Source organism: Salarias fasciatus, chromosome 3 (genome assembly GCF_902148845.1).
Source record: "Salarias fasciatus chromosome 3, fSalaFa1.1, whole genome shotgun sequence".
NCBI classification, from domain to species: domain Eukaryota; kingdom Metazoa; phylum Chordata; class Actinopteri; order Blenniiformes; family Blenniidae; genus Salarias; species Salarias fasciatus.
The window spans coordinates 20,526,926-20,545,006 of record NC_043747.1 but is presented as its reverse complement, the minus strand read 5'-3'; the positions used below and the strand labels follow the sequence as shown (position 1 = coordinate 20,545,006).

At 44.4% G+C, this 18,081-nt stretch overlaps 4 protein-coding genes across 5 annotated transcripts; 3 read left to right on the top strand and 1 right to left on the bottom strand.

The window, feature by feature from the left end:
• Positions 1 to 257: 257 nt before the first annotated feature.
• gmpr2 (guanosine monophosphate reductase 2) lies at positions 258 to 4,083 on the top strand. Its single transcript, XM_030088492.1, has 10 exons — positions 258 to 333; positions 1,228 to 1,366; positions 1,887 to 2,006; positions 2,213 to 2,296; positions 2,379 to 2,552; positions 2,629 to 2,710; positions 2,800 to 2,906; positions 3,079 to 3,121; positions 3,204 to 3,363; positions 3,437 to 4,083. Exons 2-10 carry the CDS (start codon positions 1,280 to 1,282, stop codon positions 3,624 to 3,626), a joined length of 1,047 nt encoding a protein of 348 aa, XP_029944352.1. The 5' UTR covers positions 258 to 333; positions 1,228 to 1,279; the 3' UTR covers positions 3,627 to 4,083.
• Positions 4,084 to 6,902: 2,819 nt separating this feature from the next.
• Positions 6,903 to 7,988, top strand: homezb (homeobox and leucine zipper encoding b). The gene is made up of 2 exons (XM_030084020.1): positions 6,903 to 7,163; positions 7,647 to 7,988. The coding sequence occupies exons 1-2, from the start codon at positions 6,903 to 6,905 to the stop codon at positions 7,986 to 7,988; spliced, it is 603 nt and encodes a 200-aa protein (XP_029939880.1).
• Positions 7,989 to 9,504: 1,516 nt separating this feature from the next.
• cideb (cell death inducing DFFA like effector b) lies at positions 9,505 to 10,718 on the bottom strand. Its single transcript, XM_030088508.1, has 5 exons — positions 10,672 to 10,718; positions 10,403 to 10,517; positions 10,023 to 10,181; positions 9,750 to 9,940; positions 9,505 to 9,646 (listed from the first exon to the last, which is right to left on the bottom strand). Exons 1-5 carry the CDS (start codon positions 10,695 to 10,697, stop codon positions 9,505 to 9,507), a joined length of 633 nt encoding a protein of 210 aa, XP_029944368.1. The 5' UTR covers positions 10,698 to 10,718.
• Positions 10,719 to 11,616: 898 nt separating this feature from the next.
• Positions 11,617 to 18,079, top strand: tinf2 (TERF1 (TRF1)-interacting nuclear factor 2). 2 transcript variants are annotated; one of them, XM_030088488.1, is made up of 10 exons: positions 11,617 to 11,888; positions 12,338 to 12,540; positions 12,622 to 12,714; positions 13,870 to 13,965; positions 14,053 to 14,163; positions 14,304 to 14,427; positions 14,597 to 15,287; positions 17,444 to 17,502; positions 17,604 to 17,680; positions 17,835 to 18,079. In XM_030088488.1, the coding sequence occupies exons 1-10, from the start codon at positions 11,861 to 11,863 to the stop codon at positions 17,952 to 17,954; spliced, it is 1,602 nt and encodes a 533-aa protein (XP_029944348.1). In that variant the 5' UTR covers positions 11,617 to 11,860; the 3' UTR covers positions 17,955 to 18,079. The 2 variants fall into 2 exon arrangements, 1 of the variants encoding a protein (XP_029944348.1); XR_003931280.1 differs by lacking the exon at positions 17,835 to 18,079 and having other exon boundaries at positions 14,597 to 15,669; positions 16,988 to 17,502.
• The last annotated feature ends 2 nt before the right edge of the window (positions 18,080 to 18,081 follow it).

The window sequence follows — 18,081 nt, the reverse complement described above, 5'->3', positions numbered from 1 at the left end:
TTTGTCTGCACGTTAAAGGTTCCCCTCACCGTGATTACATATTTATTTCCCATAAAAATATATTAATTTTTATTTATAAATTATCCTAAAACTAATCTGAACATTAACATTATTTGATTAACTCGTTATTCCTAAACTAAGCAAAATAACTGATTTAAAAGAGATAACCACGATGTAACGTAAAGTGAGTTGTAGTTTTTTACTCCGCTGACGCTCATGTCAAAGCAGCTCAAAGAACTACACAACTGGTCCGTCACCGTAAATCTTCCCCCGCCAGCAGAGGAGCAGGAAACGAGGCACTCAGTAGCGGTGAATTTTGTTTTTCTCGAAGAGGTAAACTCAATTTTCCTTACTATTTGACATTCATTTTCTATTTGCTTGTTGTCTTAGCTCGCACTCAGCTAAACATTGTTACAATGACATCGAAATGAGCTCATTTCTGACACTTTTCAGCGTGTGTAACCTTGAATTTTGACACCCGAGCTTGAAGAGACAGGTTGATCTGTTCCTCTGCTGTGAGGTTTACATACTGCGAACCGGTTAATATAGATTCATCACATTGAATACGTTTAATCGAATCACACGTCTATGCTGTTGCGAGTCGTGCGAACTTCGACCGGTGCACGTGAACCATGACTGTCACTTGAGTGTGAATGGATGGAAGGAGGAGATGAGGGAATATATTAATAAATGACAGAACAACGAAGCTGATCCGACTACTAATACACGTTACTATCAACATATCTTTGCTATTTAAATCCCTGTTATCAGACATTGTATACCACGTTCACATGCTTACAATTTCCCTGTGTAAAATGAGCGTGTGCAACAGTAGCAGCAAACAGAGCTTTGAGTAGTACAGATAAAGATTTTCGTTTCTTTTGGAGTTTAAATTGTAGGTAGTTGGTCATTGCAGGTCGATAAAACCTAAGAAAACGTTATTTATATGGCATATTTTCAATCATATGAAACACACATTTGGCAAAGTCATAAAACACTTGAAATCTTAAATAGAAATAAAGAATAACTTTTAAAAAATGCTGAAGATATTTTGAATAAGAAGGCTTGACTGAAATAAGCAGCTATGTATATTTCATGAAAATCCATGTGGTGCTTTTCAGGTCTTAATTTTCTCTCTCTCTGTCTCTCTGTCTCTCTGTCTCTCTCTCTCTCTCTCTCTCTCTCTCTCTCTCTCTCTCTCTCTCTCTCTCTCTATCTATTTCACAGTCCCTCTCCTGGATAGTTCACTGTTCCACTAGCAGCCGTCTCTCCTCTCACCATGCCTCGCATTGAGAACGACATCAAGCTGGACTTCAAGGATGTGCTCCTCCGGCCCAAGCGCAGCACCCTCAAGTCTCGGAGCGAGGTGGGTGAAATATGTTTTCATTTTACAAACTTTTCCCTTTTCCACCAGTACTGTGCTTTTCGTGATGTACTCTATGCTGCAGCAAAGCTTCAGCAAACACTGTTTGAATATTGTAATATCTCGTAAAACTCTCATTGTATCTTTTGTTTCTCTTATTTCTTCAATTTATGTTGTAGCTGATTTTTAAATCAAATATTTTTTGTCAAAAACATACAAAATACATATGGATGCATGAGACATATGGAGGAGTGCTGTGGTATCTGGCACCGCATCGTCAGCCAAGTTCAAACCTCCGTGGCGGCAGTGTCACACCCTGGTCCTGGAGGACTCTCTGTGCTTTCACACACCAGAATGTAAAGATCACGCCATGTTTCAAACTCCTATGAAAACCCAATAAGGCACCATTTATTACGATAAGGTGTATTTCAGTCGCTATAAACAACCTGCAGCTGCATTCTCCTCCTTAAAAACCTAATTTAAGTATGAAGTACTGAGATCTAGTTTTCCTCGCCTTCTTCAGGTGGACCTGATGAGGAGCTTCACCTTCAGGAACTCTAAAGGCAGCTACAGGGGGATTCCCATCATCGCCGCTAACATGGACACCGTGGGGACCTTCGAGATGGCTCTGGCTCTGCACAACGTAGGTTTGGAGACAGAAATACAGTTTCTGAGTGCGGCCAGTTCTGGAGAGGAGAAAGTGAAGCTAAATGTGTCACTTCGAGTTGTCTAAAAGCCATTGTTCTGGCTCATCCCACCTGTGATCCCAGCTTTTCTGTACAAGTATAAAGAGATCAGCAAGTTTCTACAGTAGATTTGAAGTGTTGTTGTGTTTTTTGCCTCCTCTAGTTTTCTGTCTTCACGACCATTCACAAACACTACTCCGTGGACGAGTGGGTGGAGTTTGCAGCCAAGCATCCTGAATGCGCAGAGGTACTCAAAGTGTATAATAACAGATTGGGAACCTGTTTTACATCCCATCACTTCATCCTGTCTTTAAATCTTTTCCTGCCAGAGCGTCGCGGTCAGCACCGGCACCGGCGACACCGACTTCGACCGCATCTCGTCCATCCTGACGGCCGTGCCCATGATCAAGTACATCTGCGTGGACGTGGCCAACGGCTACTCCGAGCACTTCGTCCACTTCGTGCGGGACGTCAGGGAGAAGTTCCCGTCTCACACCATCATGGTGAGCGGCCGAGCGGCGGCGTGGCGCCGGAGCCACGCCCCCCCCGACCGCTCAACGGCACTCTTCTTTCCCTCAGGCGGGAAACGTGGTGACGGGGGAGATGGTGGAGGAGCTGATCCTCGCCGGGGCCGACATCATCAAAGTGGGCATCGGACCAGGTGATCACCGCATTAGCTCCTCGGGCCTGTTCGATTCCCGCTGGACCGCCCCTATCGGTCATCCACTGACCGCGCGTCCTCTCCCCCAGGCTCCGTGTGCACCACCCGCAAGAAGACGGGCGTGGGTTACCCCCAGCTCAGCGCCGTGATCGAGTGTGCGGACGCGGCACACGGCCTGGGCGGACACATCATCTCTGTGAGCCGCTTGATCTCATCGCCAACTGCACTCATTAATTCACTGCAAAAAATATTAAACCGGCGGTGTCAAACATGAGGCTTGTGGACCAAAACTGTGACAGATCCAGATGTTACAATTGTCTGATTTCTCAGATTAGTATTGTCATGTCAACATGAGCTCTTTCGCGCAGGATGGAGGATGCACATGCCCCGGGGACGTCTCCAAGGCTTTCGGTAAGTGGCCGTGCTCGAAAATGAAGTTTGAGGTCCAAACGGCCAGGCGTGGGTGTGACTGGTTCTCTCCGTGCGATCCCAGGAGCCGGGGCGGACTTCGTCATGCTGGGCGGGATGCTGGCCGGCCACATGGAAAGTGGCGGCGAGATCATCGAGAAAAACGGCAAGAAATTCAAGCTGTTCTACGGGATGAGCTCGGACACGGCCATGAAGAAACACGCGGGGGGCGTGGCCGACTACAGGTGAGAGCGGCGCCTGCGCCTAACGCTCGCTCCAGGAAAGACCGGTCGCTTATTCAGAGCTTTTAACCGCCAGGGCGTCCGAGGGGAAGACTGTGGAGGTTCCCTACAAAGGCCCGGTGGACGAGACGATTCGAGACATCCTGGGAGGGGTCCGATCCACCTGCACCTACGTCGGCGCCGCCAAACTGAAGGAGCTGAGCCGCCGGACCACTTTCATCCGGGTCACCCAGCAGCTCAACACGGTGTTCGGCAGCGACAGCTGAAGCAGCTCCAGCTGGAAGGAAGTCTGCAACACACTGCCTGTCCCGCTCCCACATGGTGTTAATGCTTGATTCTGTTTAAGCAAGAGTGGTGACCGCACACCTGATTATCTTTCTACCCCTTCATTATGCAGTTTTTTTTTGTTTGTTTTTTTGCAACCCAATCCCCAAAAAAAAGAAATTGTCACACACTCACATTCATACAAATTGGTCATTTAAACCTCAAACACTGGCAATAACATGCAAACTCCACACAGACGGGATTCAAACCAATGGTTAGCACTCATAACTCATAGTGAAATATCTCCAGCTCGGAGTTTGCATGTTCTACCTGAACTTGTGGAGGTGTGTTTGGGATGGTTTGAGGAAAGCGGAGTACCTGGGGGGAAAAAAAAAAAAAAAACTCATGCAAGCACAGTGAGAACGTGCAAACACCTGAGGAAGATGTGAACACACAACCGTTCAGCCGCTCCGATGTGATGTTTCAGCCCAAAGCAGTCTTTATAGAACAGTCTGGTTGGAGTCCGAGGCCTTTCTGTGTGGAGTTTGCATGTTCTCCCTGTGCACACATGGGTTTTGTTTTCCCGTTCACCTTCCAGAAACATTGGAGGATAAGCAGTGACCGTAAATTGTCCATACATGTGGATGTGAGTGTCTCGCTGTTTGTACTATTGAGAAAATTAACGTTTGTCTTAATTGCTGCAGCCAGTAGAGGTCGCCCTCTGACCCATGACTGAAAATGAATGTTGCCAGATTTAACACATCCATTAATTTCACAAAACCTCTTTATGGGGACGGTGTAGGTTTTATGTTATTTTGTGTTGTTTTTACTCACTTAAAACACAAAGTATTTAGCTTCGGTTAGATTCCTACGAGTTTAAAATTTTAAATGTTCTATGTGAAGGACGGCATGGAAAAGTTCCTGTTTGGTTCTGTACTTTCCTGCTTGCACATTCCATATTTATATGACTGAGTATCAAAAAGTTCCTCCGCTCCAAACTGAGACTATTAAATAATTTATAGAGATTGAAATTTATGCAACAGTTGTGGCTGTTGAGAAACACTGACTGTAATCATTCCAGCACTTTAATTTTCTCCATGCAACTTAAAACGTCTTAATTGGTGGTTTGAACTTCAGGTTTTATATTTTTAAGTTACAGAGCGATGGCAGTACACACTGATGAGGAAGTGCTGCATTCATAGCTGAGGTGTTACCGGACCTGATCCACTGACCAAAATGTTCTCTTTATCGACCCACTGAAGTGAACTAAGGTCTCATTCCAACCTTTAAATTGGTGTAGCTTCTTTCTAAGTTTTCTAGCTTCCAGACGTTCCTCTCTGTCAGTTCTGGTTATGATTGTTTTATTTTTCCACTCTCACATACCTGTGTTTTTTTTTTTTTTTTCATTTTGCCAAAGTGTATTTTTGAAATGAAGGACCAGAAAGTCCTGTTTTATCAGATCAATAAAAAAAGAGCGCTTTCCTCATCGTTACTGACAAGCTCTTGTTGTCTTTTCTTTGTGTGTTTGTCTTTGCATGAGAAGTCATTGACTGGATGTATGGCCATGGCAAGCATCAAGAGGCCATCAACGTGATATGGGAGATTTTGAAAGAAAATATTCAATTATATGTGTGAAAACCTCTCTAAAATGTTAATTTGAGACCATTGGCCTTCATAGTTCATGCACTCAGTATAAGATTGTCTATATGAAATGCAAGATAATCTATATAAAGCATAAATACCCCCAAATTTCAAGACACGATATCAGATTATATCTTTGCAATATAGCTTACTGTATATATATTATATTTTACCTAGCTGTGCCATACTAGATTGCACTAAAAGCTTGAAAAGACTATAACTTTGAGGTATGACAGGAAATAAAAAGCGTAAAGTTCACAGAACAAAAGTGGCTAGGAGCCAGTTGAGTGCAGAGGAACATATGAAAATATCATTTTACCACAAAAGCTTCATTTCCAGTGTTTTGATGAGTCCTCAGATGGAAAATCAAGTCATGGTGGCCTTTCTTCACAAAAACCAAACAGTACCAAAAAACAGGAGGAGCAGTTTAAAGTTTTGTTTTTTTTTTGTTTTTTTTTTTAAAGAGAGACATCGATTTCAGCCATTTTTGTTCAGTTTTTTTAATTTTAAAGTTTGTTACCCCCTGTGCCCCCCCCACCAGTAATTCCCTGGAGCCGCCCCTGACAACCTTCCAGAAGTTTCACCCATCGTCTGTTCCCTGTCTGAAGAAAACATTAATTTTCGACATATTTCACCCTCTGAAAGGTAGGAGCTCCACTTTATCTTCATGTTACAAAGTAAAAATGGATAATCGCGCAGGTTCAGAGACACGTGCTGCCTTCACAAGCTAACCTTCCTGTTGTTAGCTAAGTGGCTAACCAAGTAGCCGCTGAAGCTAATTAACGATTCATAACAGGTGTGCACGTTTCCATAAACCCACAACTTTCTTTATTTATGAGTGAAAATTTACTGGATATATTAGAACGAATCTTCTAAAACTGCATGAATTACTGAAGCTAACTTGAGCTACCTGTACCTAGCTGCTTAAAATAATGTTTAACCCCAAACAACTGCGATTAAAACCATATATTATACATTTTTGAGTTATTTGTGAACCAATTTGATCACATGAAGTAGTCTGATGCTCATATACCGCACTACCACTATATTCTGTTCTATCCTGGTTTATTCTAGTCTTTCCTGCTTTATATAAAAAATAATTTTAGTCTTACTTTGTGTTTAATAATGTGGACGCTGGTCTTGTCCCATCTTGTCTTCATCCCTGGAAAACTGGATGTATACTAACTTATTTAAGCTTTGCTTTTTGCCAGTGAAATTAACACTAGTTCATGAACAGGTGCAGGTGGGGGTTGATGCCACCCTGTAATGGCGCCATAGTGGCCTGATGGTTCTCTGTGGTTGTCTTATGCCAGTGTTATTGTGGACTGTTGGTTTGATGCAGTTTATGTTTGTTTGAACTGGTTTATGCTCTTCTATGGTTGTAATTCTGACCTGATGCTTGTCTGCACTGATGCATGCTGGTCTCTGCAGGTTTTTATGCTGATTTAAGATGGTTTTACAGTGATCTGGTCTTACTGTGGTCTGTGCCGGTCTGGACTGTTTTCCCTCCATTGTACATCAATTTTAAATATGCTTGCATGCTCTTTCAGGAGTCTTCACCATAAACATACTGCTGGTGGAAACGGAACCAAAAGAGACTGCCGTCTTCATCAGAATCGAACTTCACCGGTTTCAGGATGAGTCAGAGCAGCGCGGTGGTTCTCCCCGTGCTCACCGTGCAGAAGACGTTCGTGTGGGTGCGCTCGGAGCAGATCGACCTGCAGGTGGTCGGCGCGGCGGAGCTGCAGGAGGCCTTCGACGCGTTCCCGTACCCGACGAGCCAAGAGATGGCCGCGCTGGCCCAGCGCTGCTCCTTGCACCCGGACCAAGTCAACGTGTGGTTCATGACTCAGAGGCTGCGCTACGGCATCAGCTGGGAAAATGAAGACATCCGCAACGTCCGGGAGATGTTGATGCAGAGCGGGAGGAGAGAGACGAAGGACGGAGAGGAAGAGGAAGATGTTGCAGCCAAAATGATGAAAAAGAAGAGAACGGAGAAAAAGTCCGTTGGGAAGGAAGATAATTCAAAAGTCAGCGGCGAGACGAAGCAGAACATGGAGAAAGTGGCAGACAAAGTGGGAAAAGCAAGAGCGAGGCAAGACAGCTACGACCCTCTTCAGACCAAAAAAAGGAAGATGAAGGCGGCCAGCAACCAAGACCTGTTTGTTGTCCAGGTTGAGAAACAAACCTCGGACACATCTTCAGTGGCCGACAGTGTCACAGGGCTGCTGAAAAGCATGAACCTCTCCACCGCACCCGGGAACTCCGGGAAAACCAGCGACCAGGAGAAATCCAAAACAGAGGCTGCTCTGGAAAACAAGGCAATGGACGTGGGCGGCGGTCTCGATGTCTCAGACGGTCCTTCGACCTCTGCCCAACAGCCAAAGTCCGGCTCATGCAGTCCTCTGACCCACCGCAACGCCAAGACGCTGAGGCGCATGTCAATGATGCGGACGGCCTTCCTGCAGTGCCAGTACCCGGACCCCGAGCGCTACAGCCAGCTGGCGGAGGACATCGGCATCTCCCGCAAGCTCCTGGTGCAGTGGTTCAACAACGTGCGCTGCTACATCAAGAAGTCGAAGCCCCGCTGGATGAGCGTGAAGCAGCACAGGCAGGTGCTGGCCGCAGTCCGGTATCGGCAGTACATGAGCATCTTTCAGAGCTACCAGCACGTCAGCGGGGTCGCTCAAGAGGATCAGGGGCTGTTCAGAGGAAGGAAGTGAGCAGGAATCACGACTGGCAGTGCACGTTCGCCACGTATTGAAGAGCAATGTTGAAAAGGAGTTCAAAACATTGATTGAGGGTGGGTTTTTTTTCCTTTGGGATTCAGGGTCCAGCTGTTTGTTTGGACATTTAAAATAGAGTTTTTTCACGAGATGCTTGTTTTCATCGCTTTAGGATAAATTTGCAAGTGTTTTTTATTGTTATGCAAATAAAATAGTTTCATACAAACTCAGCTTGTGGCGATTGATTACAGCAAAAACACCAAAACACCACTCAGCCACAACATTATGACCAGTTCAACTAAATAACACTGATTTCCTCCAGGTTGTGGCATCTGTTAGTGAACAGGACCATATGAGGGAGCTTTGTTTATTGGTAACATTTTACCCACTCTGTTGGTCAAATACAGCAGTGATGGAGATATTTCTGTGGCACTGCAGCTGTATTCTGTTGTCATGCAGTGACATCTAGTGGTCACAGGAGGTCTGCACAGTGAAATCTTGATAAGTTAATATAAGTCAAAGGAGCTGGAAAACTTGAAATAAAGGGGATTTATAGTCTGAAAAATATAGTAATCTTTAAAGTAATGTTCAGACAACTCCAAATGTTTCCATTTTGTAGAAAAATCAGTGTGATTTCAATTGATTGTATTTTTTTGATGACGCCACCTGATGCAAAATTCAATGAAGTCTTTAGCGTGCATATTTTCATAAATTCACCCTCACAGTCTGGCTTTGATGCAAATCCTAGAGTAAAAAACTGCAATCCAGAGTCAATAAACAGTCATTACTTTTATTGACACGTTTTCTTTGTGAGCTGGAGAGTGTTCAAAGTCATAATTAAAAAATAAATAATCCAAAACTAAATCAAGCTCATACAAATTATCAGACAAATCTATGAAATTCCAGAGAATTTATTGCACATAAAACATGAAAGCTACATTTCTATTTGACTTGCTTTTGGTTTATTTGTTAGCTCAGAAACTTTCTGACAGATTTGGCTGACCAACAGATAGCATACAAAGGAAGGAGTGATTCAGTCCTGTACTAAATCTGGACCACTTTCTGGATATCTTTTGTTTTAAATACATAATGACAATCAGTTCATTTTTGATCAGATTAAACGGGGTGATTGGCTCTGTGCCAAGTCAGGAGAGATCCGGATCATCTTCTGCACATTAAAAGGATGGTTGTTGGTCAAACCAGTGGACAGATTTATAGAAAGGTGTTTCTGACTTCCCACTTTGGTGTTGATAGTATGACTGTATTTTAAGGTTTATTAGGTGTTCATGGCTAACGTTTCAGACCAGGTGGTAGAAGGTTCGCAGCCAAGGCTTCAACACAAAAGATGTCAACATTTGACAGAATTGTTAAAGCTTTTAAAAAGGAAATATCTACAGTTTCAGAGGAAATTCCAAATACATCTCAAATCTGAACACGAGAAACATGGCGTCTTTCCCTAATTTAATGAATTTAACACTTTGACAAAGGCAGTGAGAGCCGGGACGGGGCTGGTTCAGTTCCAGGTGGCGGTGTACTCGGCTCTCTGCGGCTGCCACAGCTCGGCGCCTTCGATGACGCGGCGGATCATGGAGGCGGAGGTGATCAGGAGGTGTCCAGCAGCCTGCAGGAGCGTGGAGGCCAAACGCAGCACCTCCCTGTGAACACAGCCAGGAAAAAAGTGACAACACGACAACGTTTCCAGTGAAAAACGCATCGTTTCTCCATTTTCAGACATTCTTCACTGACTCTCTGAGGTACCTGATCACTTTCTTGGGTCCAAGACACTGAAAATCGGCGCTGACGGAGTACAGGCCCTGAAAGGTGGCCTTCACACTCAGGGAGCCAAACATGTCCTTCGGGCTCAGCTTGTAAAGGTCAAAGGTGACTTGAGCGATGTCCTTCCCGGTCCGGGGCTTGCCGCGGTCTTGGGATTTGGGCACGAGTGCCCCCTGGAGAGAGTCGGGAGGGGATCAGAGACACCGGTGAGCACAACACCAGGCATGTGGAGGGCTGTGACACGCGCGGTCGTACCGGCAGAGGCTTCCACGTCTGCCCGGGCCTCAGGGCCATCAGCATGGTATTGTCCGGTAAGGTGATGAGAAATTCGTCGGAGTCGACCTCCGTGCCGTCCTCCTCACACACCAGGGTCAGTGACACTGCAGACAGGGTCAGCAGCAGGGCCTGGCAGGCCTAACGGGGGACAGCAGGGCTTAGACCACATCCAGTACCCTGTACTTCCTGTACCTCCTCTTCAGCATTATGTCACAATCAGAATATCATTTCCTGCCATTGTTAAAAGGTGCTCATGTGTCCAAAACCACATGAAATCACACACATGCGTATCGAGAACAATATGTTATAAACGTTCTCGATGAGAGTACACAGTTAGACAATCAAATTGGGTTGTTAACCTTCTCCTTCAGCTCCTCCAGGGTCCCGGCCGTGAGACCCTTCCTGCTCTCCCTGTTGTGATTACACACTCTGAAAGGCCGCTGTGTTGGGGACCACACTCGCTTGGTGACATTTCTGAGGACAAACAAATTGGAGTATCACAACTTCGGGCCTGAATCAACTGTGAGTGACTTGATTTTTCTATTACAGAATGAGCTCAGATGTAATTACATTTGTCACAACATAAATTAGTACAAAATCAACATATTGAAAGTAATTCTTCACTTACTTGATGAATGTTGATGTGGTATCCATGCTCGTTAATTCCTTGCTCTTCTTTTTCCTGTGTTTCAGCACAACAAACTGAGATTATGTGTGTATACTGCTTGTGTTTGACCCAGCAGCTGAACTTTGCCCTGTTCTGTCCTCTATCTGAATAATCAGCAGGATTGGAGCAAAGTTCATGCTGCCGGCATATGTGTCGACTCACACAAAATCTTTTTTTCTATCTTACCACTTCTGAGTACATTCTGCAGTCAGTACCGACAGCAATTTATGGTAATCAGTGCTTTTTAGTGTGTATGGGAGTGTTGCATAGACCATATGAAGTAGTTTACTGCAACAATTTATCACATTTTCCTGTCAGCTACACTTTGGTCATTAATATATTATTCTTATTTAACGTCACAATATGTAAAACTTCTGCAAAAACCGTGAAAAAAATTACTGTCATGCCATCAATATTTTAATATCTTAATAAAAAGTATTTGGAAACTTTTTAAGCTGTTTTAGTTTAGTTTATAATATGATTTTTTTTAAATAGACAAATAAACTGGTAAATAATTTACAGTTTTGCATTTGTTTTCATCATCTCAGCCTGATAAAAAGATGCTATTGAAGAATTTTTGTTTTATTATTTCTAGATAGTTTTAATGTTTCATTTATTTTATTTATGATTACATTGTGTTTGTTTTGACGTTGTTTGACTGCTTTTATTACGGTTCGCAAAACGCTCACTGACGTTACGTCTCACGTCTCCGCGTTGCGTCTTTACGTGGCATCCAGCCACGTCAGAGTGACGTTTCTTTCGGTGACGCTTCTTTTAATCACTCCAGCGCACCTGCAGGACGGAGCTTCCCACGCCTTCTCACTCTCAACGTTCTTTCCACTCAAGCACCGCCAATCCGGGACATTCCGGTGCCTAATTTGATCGTCGTCTGCCGCCGCGGTGAAGGCGGGAGGATGAGCTGAAGTTTTGTTTGTAGCGGAAAAAACTAGTAATTTACAACCGGTGCTTGACAGACGGTTATCCGACGACCTGTGCAGAGTCTCTGGAGTTATCCAGAAATATTTCCAGCTTTTTTTTCCCCCCACGACTTTACTTTATCAACGAAGTCGTGGGTTGTATTTCGCAGCGGGAGCAGTTTGTCGTATGAGCTGCTAAGCTAACAGTAACTGTAGCTTCTGAACTCAGCGAAATGGCATCAAGAAAACCCAAAGACGACGGTAAACCTCTCCTCCTGGGAAGAATACATGCATTTATCACGGTTGTATACGTACTTAAAGAGTGGTATGGTAGTGACAAGATGCATGGTGTGGATATTGCAGAGGAACTTTACATGTATGCATTCAAGGGAGTGACTGAAGTTTGAAACCATGGAGAGAAGTGAAGCAGCATGCATCAGTTACGCTTCCTTCGCTTGTTCTATACAGTAATGACTCTTTTTAATGAGACCTTGGCATCATAAGGCCCGCGGGCCATATGTGGCCCTTTAGTTCTGCCTGACAGGCCCTCGGGGTGTCACTGGGAAATCCTAAAATGTGTTTAGACTAAATTCTCATAGCCAAATCATCACATCTATCCAAATTAACACCAGATTTGGGGGAAAATGGGTTTGTGACACGCTGTTAGATTGTCATGAAACATCAGACGTATGTCTTTGTCTCCCGTGCAGATCTCAGCCTTCCTTTCGCCGCCCTCCAGCTGCTGGCTCCCCCGGTGCGCGTGGTGTCCGCGGCTCTGTGGAAGGTGCTGCAGCAGAGGGACGTGATGCAGTACGGCGTCGTGGAGGAGTTCGTCACGTCGGCCTGCGAGACGGTGCCAGGACTGCTCACCAGCAGACACCAGGGGAGGCTGGCTCTGGGCCTGAGAGCCCGGGTACGTCACACAACAAAAGCAAAAATTGACTCTTCTATTTCTTTTTTGGAGTTACGTTTTAATTTGTTCCATCTACTCCAGTTAATCCTGGAGTTGTGCTCCGTGCAGCCAGATGTGAAGGTGATTCAGCCTCATCTGGAAAGGATCCGTGCACCTGCTTCAGCCTCCACTGTGGTAAATCTCACAACACGACACCTACTGCCACACCGATCTGTCTTAAAAGTTCAGAGATTCCTCCATATTTTGAACACTTTCGGCTCTTTCCAATCACCTCTCATGCGAAGATATTCCAGCATCAATATGGCGACACAAGGACTGTATTTAAAATTAACAAGGTTTAACATCTGCAGGGAGGAAAAAAAACCAAAATGCAAATGTATCACAATCAAATATCCAGGTAAAATGTGAAGGACTTAATAATGACATGGCGGTTACTGAAATGAGGCATTAAAATAAATGAATTTTGCATCATATTTCAATTTCTTCACGTGTTCCATAATTACAATAGAGGCATTTATTTTGTGTCTTTTTTTATAAATTTGTTCCAGATATGCTAAAACATATACGAAATACAGATAAATACAAAAAATTGACTTGTACTATTATGAATTTATTTTATATAATTGAGAAAGTCATCTTATATTTAATTTCTTTGGTAGAAATGTTAATGTTTTCTGTTTATACACACATTTTCACATCTCAAAATCATTGAAAATTAAAAGGTTTTCACATTCATAGCATATACAGTGGGTACGGAAAGTATTCAGACCCCATGAAATTCCTCACTCTGTGTCATTGCAGCCATTTGCCAAAATCAAAAAGGTTAATTTTATTTCTCATTAATGTACACTCGGCTCCCCATCTTGACAGAAAAAAAAACAGAAATGTAGAATTTTTTGGAAATTTATGGAAAAAAAACTGAAATATCACATGGTCATAAGTATTCAGACCCTTTGCAGCGACGTTCATATTTAACTCACCTGCTTCCATTTCTTCTGATCCTCCTGGAGATAATTCTGCTTCTTTATTGGAGTCCAGCTGTGTTTAATTGAACCGATTGGACTTGAGTAGGAAAGGCACACCTGTCTGTATGAGACCTCACAGCTCACAGTGCATGTCTTGCTCTGCCCAAAATATTAAAGTTGCACTGTATGATCGCAAATGTAGTTTCATGCTTGAAAGAAAACAGTACAACTGCACCCAAAATGTTGATTACACGAAAGAAAAAGTTTAACAGTGCCAACAAGCTTGTATTTACTGTTGATATGGACTCTTCATTATCCAATAAATGCATACTCTTTGTGTCATTGATGTGTTTTTCTTTCCCAGAAGAAGGATGTAAAGATCGTGCACACAGTGGAACAATTCCACGCTTTTGTTCACACGCTGCTCACAGAGCCAGCGGAGAGGGAGCACTTCTTCAAGGTGAATTAACTCGCATCTAAATGGATCAGCAAACCGTTGACGTGCGAGTCCAGGTCGGGTCTGTAACGCCTGGACGTCCTCCGACAGGAAGAGTTCCCCGTGGAGTACGGCCCGACGTTTGACCGGGAGCTGGAGAAGCTGCTGTGGGAGTTCCTCATTCGGTTGGATCAGCTGCTTCCTGTTCCCAGCCTGCAGCAGGTAATGTAACTGTAACTGTAGTTTATGTGTGGATGTTTGTATTTCTTTATGTGAAGAAAAATGTGAGAATAACCCTTCTGGTCTCAGAATAAAACACTGAAACGTTTCCTGTTTTGAGTCTCCTGGTTGTTGGCTTGCAGACGGCATCGTGGCTCAGGGACGCCCCCCCTGTCCTGGAGGAGTGTGCGCAGGCGGCCACCCAACCTCAGCTCCTAGAGATCTTACTGAAGCATCAGACCTGTCTGGGTCATCTGGAAGCAGCAGGTGAAATATTCCCGTCATTCACGCTCCCTGTGCTCGCTCCTTCCTGAAATGATTTCAGTTTCCATGGAAACGGCAGAGGTGCTGATGACGACACAGTTAGCATGTTTAGCCACCGGTTGGTTGGAGTGAAATGGTGACGGTCGCTCGTGTTGTTGTTTACTTGTCGCAGCATCCCTGCCTCCAAACATGGGCGACTCCATCCTGACCTCCATGTCTCTGCCGCCGTCTGGACGGGTCAGAAAATCGCCCTCGGACCAGTGTCAGGGTAAAGCACCAATCACACCCGTTTTCGGCCTCATCTCGAATGAGGACGTCCCCATCATGAGGACGCTGCAGAAAGAGAGCCAGAGCTTCACGTCAATCAGGTACAAACCCGAAGCCGGCGGCAGTGAGGCGGGCTGCTCCCCCCGCGGCGCCGGGACGAAGCGCAAGCAGCCCGAGGAAGGAGAGCGGGAGTCCAGTGAGGGAGAAGAGGAAGCCGCAGGCCCGTCCAGACCCGCCAACAAGAAGAAAAGCAGGCAGAGAGCACGCAAATCCACAACAACCACAGAGGCAAGAGGAGCTAAAGCTGCCGGCGACGGGAGCTGCAGCAATAAAATCCCAGCAGCCTCCGCTGCCCAGCGACCCCAGCACGCGTCTCTCAGCGCCGCCATTGCCTCGTGTTTGAGCAGCCAACCCAGAGTCGTGGTGGAAAGGCTCTCAATGCAGGCAGTCCTCGCGAGGAGCTCCTTCAAAGGGGAAGCGGCGTCGCCCTCGCATAAGCAACAGAGGAGGAAGTCGCCGGTCAAAGCACAGAGACGACCACAGAGAGGCAGCCATCAAACACCTGAATCCCAGAGTCCGGGCTTGGATGATAAAGAGTAAGAGAAACGAGGGTAGACGGAGGAGACTGTTGATCTGTCGCTTTCAAATGTCAAGAAGTGAACTAGTGCTATTAAAAAGCAAAACTGCAGTTTGTGCTCTGATTTCTGCAGGTCTGCAGCCTGTGGCTCTTTAGTTTCTCTGTATTGGCTCTCCAAGAATTACTCTATTTATTTTAATTTATTTGCATATCTGGCTTCTTTTCAAAGACTCTCCTGGCTAAAATGGTTAAAATTGCAATTTTAAAAAAGGCTAAAGTCTGCGAATGTTGCTAAAAGTCTGAGGGGAAAATTGTTTGAAGTAGGATTGACTCGGGGGGGAAATAAAGGAGCCAAAAAGTTTGAAAACAACCCAACTGAATCAGTTTAAGTTGGCTAAAAGGTCCAAATAGGGCTGGGCGATATGGCAAAAAAAATGATCACGATTTTTTTTTTCATATCATTCAATCTCGATTAAAATCACGATATGCTATATTGTTTTTAAACCAGTTTTAATGCATCTGCACTGAAAACTAGAACTATAGAATAGTTTAACATTTTATTAACAAACCAAGCAAATAGCAATGCAAATTAAATAATATAAACATAGAAAAATATAAGAACAATCTCACTTAACAGTGCAGTAAATGGGAAAAAAAAATCTAGCACCAAGACAATAAAATCCTGCGATGCACCGTTTTTTCAGTAAAAGAGAAGAACTGAACGATCGTTAGTTAAAGTGTGACAGTTTCCAGCCCTGAGGATTTTTGTTGCTGTAAAAGATTAAAAAACTAAAGAAACCGCCTGGGGATAATGAAGGTGCTTTAGAATATAAACATTATTTTCAAGTTATGATGCTAAATATGCTGCTGCCATCATTAATGCTTGCATCAAATGTACAAAATTTAAATAATCTAGATTGGACAGATTAGATTTAAAATGTAACGGTGCAAAACTACAATAATATAAAAAAAATAGACAAAATTAATCATTTTTCTCCTCTTACAATGTTGCTCGTATGGTGCAGTGGCCTGAAAAGACAGCACTGGCTACATTTACGTGCAGTCAATATTCGTGTTAAGATAAATATTCTGGTTTCTGAAACATTTGGAATAAACTCAGGGAGATCCTCATTCGGACCACAGCCACAGGCGACGCCATGACTGCAATTGCACTTCATGCCACCAGGGGTGCTGTTTGCATGTTCAACCTTATTTTACACAGACACCACAGAAGAAGAGGGGCGCTGCAGCCGCTGCAGGCTCGTCTGGATGTTGTTAGAAACAGAGCGTTAGCGGCAAGAAGTGGTGATATGTTCAATGACGCGATGCACCGTTATTTTCAGTAAAAGAGAAGAACTGAACGATCGTTAGTTAAACTGTATCACAAGTAGTTCCTGGACTCAAAAGACCAGATTCTTTGCGGATCGGTGAGCTAGCAGCGGTGCAGGTGGAGCAGCCTGTCCTGTCAGCAGCAGCCTCATCTTCAGAGGATAACGCCAATACATGGCTGACTTCATCTGCTTCGCTGCTCCACGTTGAGCTCCATCTCTGTTTACTTCTCAGACAACTTGCAGGCGGAAGTTGAGCAGGAAAAAGTCGACTGTGTCACGCACATTTCCGCCATGTCTGATCGAGTAAATGCGCTCACAGCTGATCACCGTGATCGACTGGAAATTAATCGCGATCACCAATCACGATCATATAATCGCCCAGGCCTAGGTCCAAAATACTTTTATTAACTAGAAAAACCTAATTGGAAAAATTTATTTTCAATTGTTGTGAGACGTCATGAATGCACGTTAATATAAACTACAAAAATAACTTTATGGGCTGACCCGTCCTTCGTGATTCAATAAGTTTTATGGCTCCAAAGAGAATTTTCTGAAGACTTTTGGTGAAAAGTGACAAAAAGGTTTCAGACCTTTGCTCTGCATGTGTGAAAGAGAGTAGATATCCACTGTTGTGAAGATTTGAAACCTTCCAAATGCAATAAAATCAAGTGGTTCACGGCTGCTGGTTTCATTTGGTTTTTCCTGTCTGAGACAGTGATGTTGCAGATAATGATCCCGTGATCCTTTAGAAACTTCTCCCCCATCCAGCAGCACTTTCCAGTTTCCTGGTTTATTTCTGATATACTGAAACACATCGCTACTCACTGATGTTTTTGCTTGACAGAAATCGGCCCCTGTCACCGAGCGTCAGCAGCTCGGCACCTCGGCAGCGGGTCGCTACAGGTGAACCGATCAAGTCAAATCGATACAGAATGGAATGGAATCCAGCTGGTAGTGATCAAACCGTTGATCACTGAGTTTGTTGTTTTTTTGTGTGCGTTTAGAGGCGCTGGCTCCAGGAGAAGGAGACGACTACGTGGCAGATTCTGAAGACGAGGCGACAAAGAACTTCAAAGGCAGGGTATGTGTGTGTGCTCAGTCTGGAATCTCAGCTCTGAAAATTAATAGTTTTGTGACATAAATGCTGACTTGCTTGTTTTTAAAACATAAGATCAACTTTGTACCCCTTAAAAATCAAGAGCGCAAGACTATTGACGCCACTGTGTCTCCCTCAGCTGTTCACCAAGCGCTACTACAAGACCAAACACGGGACTTACGTCCCCACCTTGAGGGAGTTCTGGAAGCCGGGGGCGTCCCGCTGCAGCTTCCTGTCCACTAGCAGCAAAAACAGGTGATCAGACACACCTGAAGCCCCCGCCCCGCCCCGCCCCCCCGAGGGCCTTCAAACCTTTCTCTTCCACCCATATCATCGTAGACAACGCCCAAAGACATTTTCTGTTATTTTTATCTTCACTTATTCCA